Genomic DNA, 9883 nt, shown 5'->3' with positions numbered 1-9883 from the left:
GAGCCAAATCTTTTTTGGGGTCAGATGTGGCGTATGGAGCAAGAGTTCTTTTTAAAATGCGAGCCTAGCGAGCGAGCAGAAATTGTTTACCTTTTTAACACATAAAACCTAATTCTTGCAAAGATTTCGACTTAAAATCAGACATTAATATAACATTTAAACCTGTTTATTTCATTTCCTCTCCCTCCCCTTGCTCGTTTCACCCCCCCCCCATCTATACGATGCCAGTGCGGCACATTTTAGTTCACCTCAGACACCACGTGAGATATACTGCCATACTTTGGCAAAAGGAAGCAAGTTACAAAAGTATCATTTGTTGTAAATGAGTAATTTGTGTTCGTCATTTACATACACTGTAACAACTGCGGTGTTAAAACTGACACCAAAGGGTGTTAATAGAGGACCACATCCTGAGGTGTTAAAATTACACCCTAGAGATTAAACATAACACCATAGAGTGTAAATGAAACAATAAAAGGTGTTGTAATACCACCTATAGGTGTAAAACTAATACCACCAATTTAACACCGGTGTAAAATAACTGGTGTGGTCCTCTATGTACACCGGTTAACACCACAGTTTTTGCTGTGTAGGCATCAATGCAAATTAACAGCATATTTTCTTAAATATGTTTCCATATAGAACGATCATTTCTTCCCCCAATTTTGCCTGAACATGCAACATACAGAGGGTGTTTCAGAAACAACAAAAACTCGAATTTGACTGACGTGTCACTTGCTTCCTTTTGCCAAAGTTGAGCAGCATAATACGACGCGTGCTCTTAAATGACCTCGATATAAGATAGGGATGAAATAAAGATACTTTGAACATATTGACTTGTCAAACATAATTACGTAACATAATAACGATTGATTATATAGTTGATCGGTTCATGACCGATTTATTGCCATTTTCATTCTCAGTTATATGGATTTTATTGATGCGACTGTTCTGAGGATCGTTCCATGCAGGTGTCAGACGTTTTATCCGACAGTCTGTTTTATCCGAACAGTTACCATACAGTAACAATATACTTCTCGGCCAATCAAATCAAGAAAAGTAATTGTCACACCCGACAGCTTGTGAGACAAATTTGTTCATGAAACCCTCCCCATGCATAATTCAAGGGGAGCGTTTCATCAACATTTTTCATTTGATGATAATAATAATAACAAGATGAATTTCGTAATTCTTCTCTCTATACTATGCGCTCTTTAGAGTATATTAAAACAAGTTATCCGCGGGGCCGTTTGATTAAAGCTGATCGTATGTTAAGAGCGATGTTAAGAACGACTGGTGATCCTTTCTTGTGGTAAATGATATTGACAATTAAATGACCATTGGTGATTCTTTAGAGAGTAAGAAAGGTTCACCAGTCGTTCTTAAAGCACTGTTAGCTTACGAACAGCTTTATGAAACACCCACCATCGGCTAACTTTCCTTAATTTTGATTGGTATGAGAATCACTGTCCCAATGGAAGCCGCCTGTTGAAACGCTTCCACACAAGACCTATGAGCAGGGATTGGGACAAGGGAGCAAAATGGAGAGGGTGAAATTAGGAAGAAAGGAGGAAGAAGCGTAGAAAATGAAAATGACAACAAAATGACGTTAAATTGCGCTGTCGCTGTCACCCACTAAACTAAGGTGCTGTTTAATTAAAGAACAAGTCCACCCCAACAAAAACTTGAATTGAATAAAAAAAAGAAAATTCATCAAAATCAGATATAAAATAAAAAAGTTATGGCATTTTAAAGTTTCGCTTAATTTCACAAAACAGTTATATGCACAACCTGGTTGGTATATGCAAATGTGGAGACTGATGACCTCATCTACTCACTATTTCTTTTGTATTTCATTATAATTATGAAACATGAAATATTCTAATTTATTTTCATTGTCAAGTGAAACAGTGACTAATTCTTCCCTGAACATGTGGAATTAGCATTGTTTAATACTATGTTATGATTCAGTAAAGTGACAAGTCGGATCCTATGGTAAAATCTGTAAAAAATGAAATATTGCATAATTCAAACAATAAACGACAAAAGAAATAGTTAGTGATGGACATCATCGACTGACTCATTTGCATGTCACTAAGTTGTGCATATCACTGTGTTGTAAAAAAAAATTAGCGAAACTTTAAAATGCCAAAACTCTCTTATTTTACATCCGATTTTGATGAAATTTTCAGTGTAATGTTAGTTTGACTTTTCTGTATTTACTCAAATCAACATTTTGTTGGGCTTGTCCTTTAACCACCACACGTGTTGAAGACCACCAACCAAAGTTTATTCCCATACGGTCCTCAAATGTGCGGGATTTTGCAATGTATTGAGTAAAGCACGAATTAAAGGTCAAGTCCACCCTATAAAAAAGTTGATTTGAATCAATAAAGAAAAAAAATCAAATAAGCACAAAGCTAAAAGTTTCATCAAAATCGGATGTAAAATAAGAAAGTTGTGACATTTTAAAGTTTCGCACATTTTTACAAAAGAGTTATATGCACAACTAAATGACATTCAAATAAGTCGATGATGTCCCTCACTCACTGTTTCTTTTTTTCTATCGTTTGAATTGCACAATATTGCAATTTTTAAAAACAAATTTGACAATAAGGACCAACTTGACTAAACCATAAGGGTTGTTATGGCAATGGTAATCCAACGTGTTCAGGGAGGAATGACACTTTGTTTCAAAGGACAATGAGCAGAAAATTAGAATAAATCACATTTCATAATTTAATGAAATACAAAAGAAATAGTGAGTGATGTCATCAGCCCACTCATTTGCATACAGATCAGGATGTCATAACTTTCTTATTTTACAACTGATTTTGATGATATTTTCAGTGTTATACTCGTTGAATTTTTCTCTTTTTATTCAAGTCAACTCTTTGTTGGGGGTGGACTTGTCCATTAATGTTTGGACTTTGGACTTTAAGTTTGGAGTAATGTTGTATTCATTGTTTGTAGCATTTTGTTGAAAAAGACAAACACTAGGCAAAGATATATTTATTCATTCTTATCATTGCGGGTACGTTATAAAAGGAGACGTGATCAGAATTCAGATGGTGCATACTCGAGAATTGGAAACATCTCAGTGCTAGAGTGCCACAATCAAAACCGACTACAGGGGAGTGTGTCAAGTTGTGAGATCTGACATCATTACTTGATTTTGATTGGCTGAGAAGCACTGTTACTATGGAAACTTTCGGATAAAACGTCCAACAACTCCTTTCATGAAACGCTCCCCTGCTGGGCTCCGTATTACAAATGTTTGCGATAAATTGAAAATATGAAAGAACGGCACTGATTGGTCCCTGGGCAGTATTTTAAACCAAATGCGTGTGTGACATCGATATTGATTGGTCAGTTCATTTAGCGATTGATCGCTAATCTTTGTGTTACGGAGTCAAAAGGTTGAGGTCTTACATTTTTATTTTGTACAAGCTTTCACACAGAGGGCTTATAAGAATAAAGAGCGAAACCTAATCATATCATATATCACTGGCGGATCCGGGGGGGGCACAGCCGGTCCGTGTCCCCCTTGAGAGGCATAATTAAAATTTGTGTCTCACCACCCCCCCCCCTTTCGAAAGTGAAAACTTTTTTTGTTTGCTTGTCAAATTTTCCTCGAGAAAATGTGCCCCCCTTACGAGAAAATCCTGGATCCGCCCCTGTCATAGGCTGATATCAACGGGGCAAAGTTTTTCTTTGGCAATAAAAGAAATGTCAAGGCCTACTAGAATGTATTCATTCATTTTCCATCTATTTCAATCTGTAGGCCTTTATTCCAATTGCTTTCTTTGTACTGTTGCTTCTAGGTAGAGACCTCAAATCGAAACAAAATCATTGCTCAAAGATTTCGAAGGCAATCCTACTAAACTATCTCAATTATTCAGAATTAATAAAGAAAAGGGTAAAAAATGAATAATTCCAGATAAAGTAAATTCAAAAACCCACAGCGAGCCAACGAGAGAGCTTCAAATTAAGAAACCTTTACCAATGTCATATTTGTTCGCTTTACCATGTCTACAAATATATGTAATGGTCGAAACTTTTATCAACAGAGATTTATCAGGACTATTGAACTGGTGATTTTCTCGGTCAAGATTGTGTTGTCAAACCACAAGCCTTGGTTCTCATGGTTCCTTTTCCTTTTCTGCTGTTATAACTGGTCAAAATGCCGGTGACCCGGTCATCTAATTTTGGACCAATGATACGGTTTAAACTATAATTCCCGGAAGCAGGGGCTATCAATTTCTAACGTCCGGCTTGGATTGGGTGTGGGGGGGGCCCAAGGAGTGAAAAAGGGTGTCGAACACTAGGAGTTTGTTATTATCATTATTTAGTATTTTTTATTTGGCCATAAAAATCAACAATGGATGTGACGAAAGCGTCGCCATCCCCGAGAAATATGCGAGGAGCATTCAGATAGAGACCGAGCGAGGAAAAATCCACAATTTTAAAATGTCATATATTTTATAGAGGCCTTTCATATCTACCTAGGATGCAAAACAGATTCGCGAATTTTTCCCACTATTAACTTTTTTCTTTTTCGCAACTTTAAAGGTTACGGAAAATATAACAAGTGGCATTTTTTATATGCATTTCTTTTAACAAACCTTCATCTTCATCTTCAAGAAACATAGATAGGCCTACTATTTTTCACTCAAATGAACTGGGAACTGTGCCCAATTGTTATAACTGGTTGCGGGTTTCGAATGGAATCGAACAATATCATAGATGTAATTCTCAAAGCTATTATAGCGTGCTTGATGCTCCAGTTGAAGATATATCAATAAATAGAGCAAAATTCACAAAGCAAAATGCTGAAAATTTCTTAAAATCGGATAACAAATAAAGTTATTGAATTTTAGAGTTTAGCAATATTTTTTGAAAACAGTTACATCCACGATATCATGAATATTAATTAGGTGGACTGATGATGTCACACCCCCACTTTACCTTTTCTTATCTTATTACATCATATCATATTTTTTCTCCTTTTTTCATACATGTTGTGTAAATGATTGTCTCTATTGTGATGAAAAAAGTGGCAGCAATAATGCACTTCATCAGCTATCAGTCCAGTTGTTTTAGTTCTTGGTAATATTTTGTTTTACCTAATTTCATAATAAAATACAAAAGAACAAGAAGGGATATGACATCAGCATGCCACCTAATAAATATTCATCGAAGATGGCATTCATCATCGATGACATTATATATAGTCATATACAAGTAATTGCAGGCTTGAATATTAATGTGCACATGAACAAACATTACTGCCTTACCTTAAGTCTGTATTTCGGGATCATATCCTGTTTAATTGTTGAAGTCCATGACGGATGTTCATAGGGAACGAGGGGGTAGTCTGGGTTAGGATCCATGGCAGGTCAGAATACTGTCACTGTCAGTGTGGCGCGAGGTCTTCAATATCTGGAGTTTGAACGTATTTCCTATGGCCTTGCTAGCACCGTTCGTTCGTTCAGTGTCCAATCTGGTGTCTGGGTATCCAGGTCTCTCTTTTAAACCACATGAGATATGTCAATGGTTGTTTCACATAATTATCTTCCTGTCGTGTCTGACCGATGAATCCCTGGACATGACGAAAGTCCATGAAAAACAAATATAAATAAGAAGGAAAACCTACAACCTCAAATAGACTTTGGACATGAATATTGGGTGTCCCTTATCGGTATGTATATTTATTGATAGCTTGTTCTATAAGAATCCAGGAATATTTTATTGTGTAAGAGTGTAACGAGATAAAAGGCCCGTTCATAAACTAGGACTGGCAACTGTTGTACCTTTGCCATAACGGTAACTACCATTGTAACAAGGCTCAGCAGCCAATCAGAATCAATGTTATCATGGTAGTTACCACCAGTGGCGTACCGTGGGTCATGGCAATGGGGGGGGGGGAGCACCAGCAAAAATGTTGTGTCACTAATTAGTGGGCGCGCGAAGAGCGATCAATTGCCAGGTATACTGACCTAATAGAGACATATTAAGGACGGTACCATTAAACGGATATCTATCTTACTTATCAAATAATGCGAGTGCGAAGCGCGAGCTGAACATTTTTTTATATTCAGATCTAAGAAAGCATCATAAGTAAATTTTTGTTATCATGATATGTACCTCTCTCACAAAACAAACAATGCGAGCCCGAAGCGAGAGTTGAGATTCTTTTTTACATATTGACCAGAAACAGGGACATTTTAAGGACTTTAGGGCATTCATAAAGAGCATACATATCTCACCATAGTCATCTAATGCGAGCGCCATGCAAGCGCTTGCTGATTTTGTTAGAATTACACCTAACCAATGAAACACCTTTTTATAGTTATTGTAATCATGAACATGATACATATCTGACTAATCAAATACTGCAAGCGCGAAGAACGAGCTGAAAATTTTTGAAATTCAGATCTGAATAGGGGCATTCTAAGGCTTGTATGTAGGAATTCACTAAGAAAATACGTATTTCACTAACCAAATAATGCGAGCGCGAAGCGCTAACTTATTCTTTTTTGTATATAAAGAGCAAACATCTCACCTGTCCACTAATGCGAACGGAAGCACGCACAGGAAATAATTGTTAAAATGAGGCAATCATGAAATAGTCATGAAAAAAAATCATATGTCACTATATAAAACAATAAATACTCGAAGTGCGAGGAAATATATTTTGCGTATATTGAATTGAAAACTGGATGTTTTAGTACAACAGGATTATGTATATTCCATTACTCAGACTATACGAACACCAGGAATGATGAATACATCAGCCCTCTGTATACGCCCTAAGCCAATTATGTTTCATAAATTGATGAAAAAAACAATTATGTAATATTATATAATGTATAATTATAATACAATATGACATAATTTCCCCCGTTTTTTGCCAGCCGATGGGGGGGGGGGCACGTGCCCCCTCCCCCTTCGTGGTTAGGCCACCGGTTACCACAATGACAAAGTTACATCACTTGCAAGTCCTTTATGAAACGGGCCCGGCTGAATCAACTGTCACTACAATACAGATGGGGTTATTACTTGAGCGATCATTTTCTTATTTTTTTAATGTACAAGAATTGTATTTGGTCTCGATTCAGAAGGAACCTGACGATTAGCCTCAAGTTCCTGGAGAAAATTTAAAAAAGTTAAAAACCAACAGATCATGACGGTTGGTACAATAGTGGTTTAGCAATACCATTAAAGGTTAATGGGCTGTCTGCCAGCAGAACACTATAGGCACAAATGCGCTGCATATACCACGTTCCTCGGAGATGACCTATTAAAAATTGACCCCCTCGTGACTTATGAACAATAATTCATTATTCAAAAAGGTTATTTTTAGAAGCGCCAATTGAAGGTAAGATCGGACAGGGGTGCAAATTCAATCTGGAACTCGGGTGGGGATATCAATTTGGTCCTGATATTAAGTGGCGCCAAACTTCACCCATAGTTAGGAGGTACTAAATTTCTAATTCGATCTCGGGGGGGGGGTGCCAATATGATCAATAATACTACAATAATAGGGACGTCACTGATCTAACAATGGAGCGCTATATTGATCTTAATCATATAGGGGCGCTATATCAATCTTAAACTTGAGGGGCACCAAACCGATCCCGAAAGAAAGGGCCATAAAAATTGGTTTTTAATTTAGGGGTGTCGATTCGATTTTAATTTCTGAGGAGGGGGGGGGGGCAATTCGATCTTATCCGTAGGTTCGCCTATAGACATAATTATGGGGTACCATTTAAAAAAAATAAATCAAGGGTCACCTATTAGATCTTACACTTAAGGGGTGCCAAATCGATCTCAAACTCGGGGAGCTAAAATGGTCTTACTATATTTTGGGGACGTCAAATTGATCTTAAACATATGGGCATCAAATTGATCAAGTTGATCGTTGATATATTCTGGAGGCTTATTAGTCTCTGACTCTGCGATGACACGCGACACGGACCCGCATACCACTTGAACCTCTACAAAGTCAACAATTGAATAAACCAGAGACGAAGTTGCTGGTCTTTTATTTTCTTGACCTTTCGAAAGGCCGAGATTCACCATGCAGGAACACGTGGAAACCCACCCAGTCTTCACTGACCAGCTTACACATAAATGATCCCCCCAAAAAAAAGATGAGGGGGGAACAACATGGGGTCCGTACGTAACAAAAATGTATTTAAACTCTCGAGCGAGCGAAACGAGCAAATAAAAGATTTGACATCTTGTAGTGTGTGTGTGTGTTCATGTACGCCTAGTGGCTTATGTGATGAGTTGGCAATATGAAAATTAATGATAAAATGAAAAGGGAACCACATCTGCTTATACCATTCTACTGATAAATATATAGGCACAATACAGTCAAATATAACGATTTTATTTACATGTCGATCTACTCGAAGGCCGACCAATCAGGCCAGAAGGGAAAAAATGATTTAGTATTATTATTATCATCATTATTATCATTATCATTATTATCATTATGATAAAAATTTTAATTATTTTCATTACTATTATTATTATTACCATTATTATCATTATCATTATTACCATCATCATCATCATTATTATTGTTATAATTAGCATTATTATACTCCTACAACAATTATCATTATCATCATCATTATCATTATTATAATTGTAATTATTATTTTTATTATTATTATTATTATTAATATTATTATCATCATCATTATCATTATTGTTGTTGTTATTACTTCTACTCTTACTATTATCATCATTTATATCATCATCATTAGGCCTATCTTTAATATTATTAAGTTATTATTATCGTTATTGTCTGATAGCCAATTCTATGCAAGAAAAGATCGCTTGAAAATAAATGCAACACGGATCAGCCACAATATCTGTTATTCACATTCTTTTCCATTCGCACTAAAAAAACCCCCAGATCATAAGAGGGGCCGGGGTTACAAGAAATGGGCGGTGCTACAGGGGGGGGGGGGCTGTGATCATCTCACCCTCCATATGCTTTTTAAATTGGATGAAATAAGAGAAAGATGGGGAAAGGAAGAAAAGAAGAGATCCTGCCCTGCCCTCCCCCCCCCCTCTATTTTAAACAAAATAGAGATGAAGAAAAAAAACCATGTCAATAACATTCTCTTTATTCTATCACACGTTCATACATATAACGGTTGAAAAACCAACATCATTATGAATTACAGATTATTGATAATAATGATAATGGGAATTAATAATCACCTCGAATTGTCAACAGCAATACACATCCATTGCAACCACCAAAGGCGCCACCAAAATGCACATGGAATCCGCTTGCATTTACCGACGCTAGTGCAGTGTATAGTATGTTTTGAAAAGGCAGTCAAAACAAACCCTCGTATTCCGAATGGTCTCGATCTCTCCTACTACACTACACAGACACGCGACAGCGTCGGCATCTCACAAAACCAGTAATAACCGGTTCCTCTAGCGAGTACACAGCGAGACTATTCATTGAACACGGGGAGTGTCTCTAGCTATTCAATTATCTATCTCAGTCAGGCCTGAGCGATTTATTACTGTAGTCCCGGATCATAATACAGAGATATTTCCGTTATTTTTCCGAAATGCGAACTGAATGGTATCAATAAGGAGTAGGGCCTATATATTAAAAATAGTTCGTCAATGCAGACTACTAGTAGTTTAGATGGAAGCTTTAGAGGGCTTTAGAGTAAGGGGGTGGGACGAACCTTGAGTCTGTGCTTATAGACTACGTTCGCTATCGCTTCATGAATGGAAAAGCAATACTCGTACCCATCTCTTCTTGCAATGCACATGGATAAATTAACCTTTAGCATGTTTGTCTCATATAATGCCTGAATGAGTCGGCCGAACATTATCT

At 36.9% G+C, this 9883-nt stretch overlaps 1 protein-coding gene across 2 annotated transcripts in view; it reads right to left on the bottom strand.

The window, feature by feature from the left end:
• LOC121411913 (bifunctional D-cysteine desulfhydrase/1-aminocyclopropane-1-carboxylate deaminase, mitochondrial-like) overlaps nucleotides 1-9420 on the bottom strand; it is a 21968-nt gene extending 12548 nt beyond the window's left edge. For both annotated transcript variants that reach the window (XR_005969554.1, XM_041604803.1), the window contains exons 1-2: nucleotides 9244-9420; nucleotides 5298-5602 (exon numbers count right to left, since the gene is read on the bottom strand). Coding sequence is in view for 1 of the 2 variants with exons in the window: in XM_041604803.1 (XP_041460737.1) it covers nucleotides 5298-5393 (96 nt within the window). In the remaining variant the exon portion in view is untranslated. The remainder of the gene's footprint in view (nucleotides 1-5297; nucleotides 5603-9243) is intronic.
• Nucleotides 9421-9883: the final 463 nt, after the last annotated feature.

This window comes from Lytechinus variegatus, chromosome 3 (genome assembly GCF_018143015.1).
Source record: "Lytechinus variegatus isolate NC3 chromosome 3, Lvar_3.0, whole genome shotgun sequence".
Classification (NCBI taxonomy): domain Eukaryota; kingdom Metazoa; phylum Echinodermata; class Echinoidea; order Temnopleuroida; family Toxopneustidae; genus Lytechinus; species Lytechinus variegatus.
The sequence above is the reverse complement of the archived record's forward strand: the minus strand, read 5'-3'. Positions and strand labels throughout refer to the sequence as shown.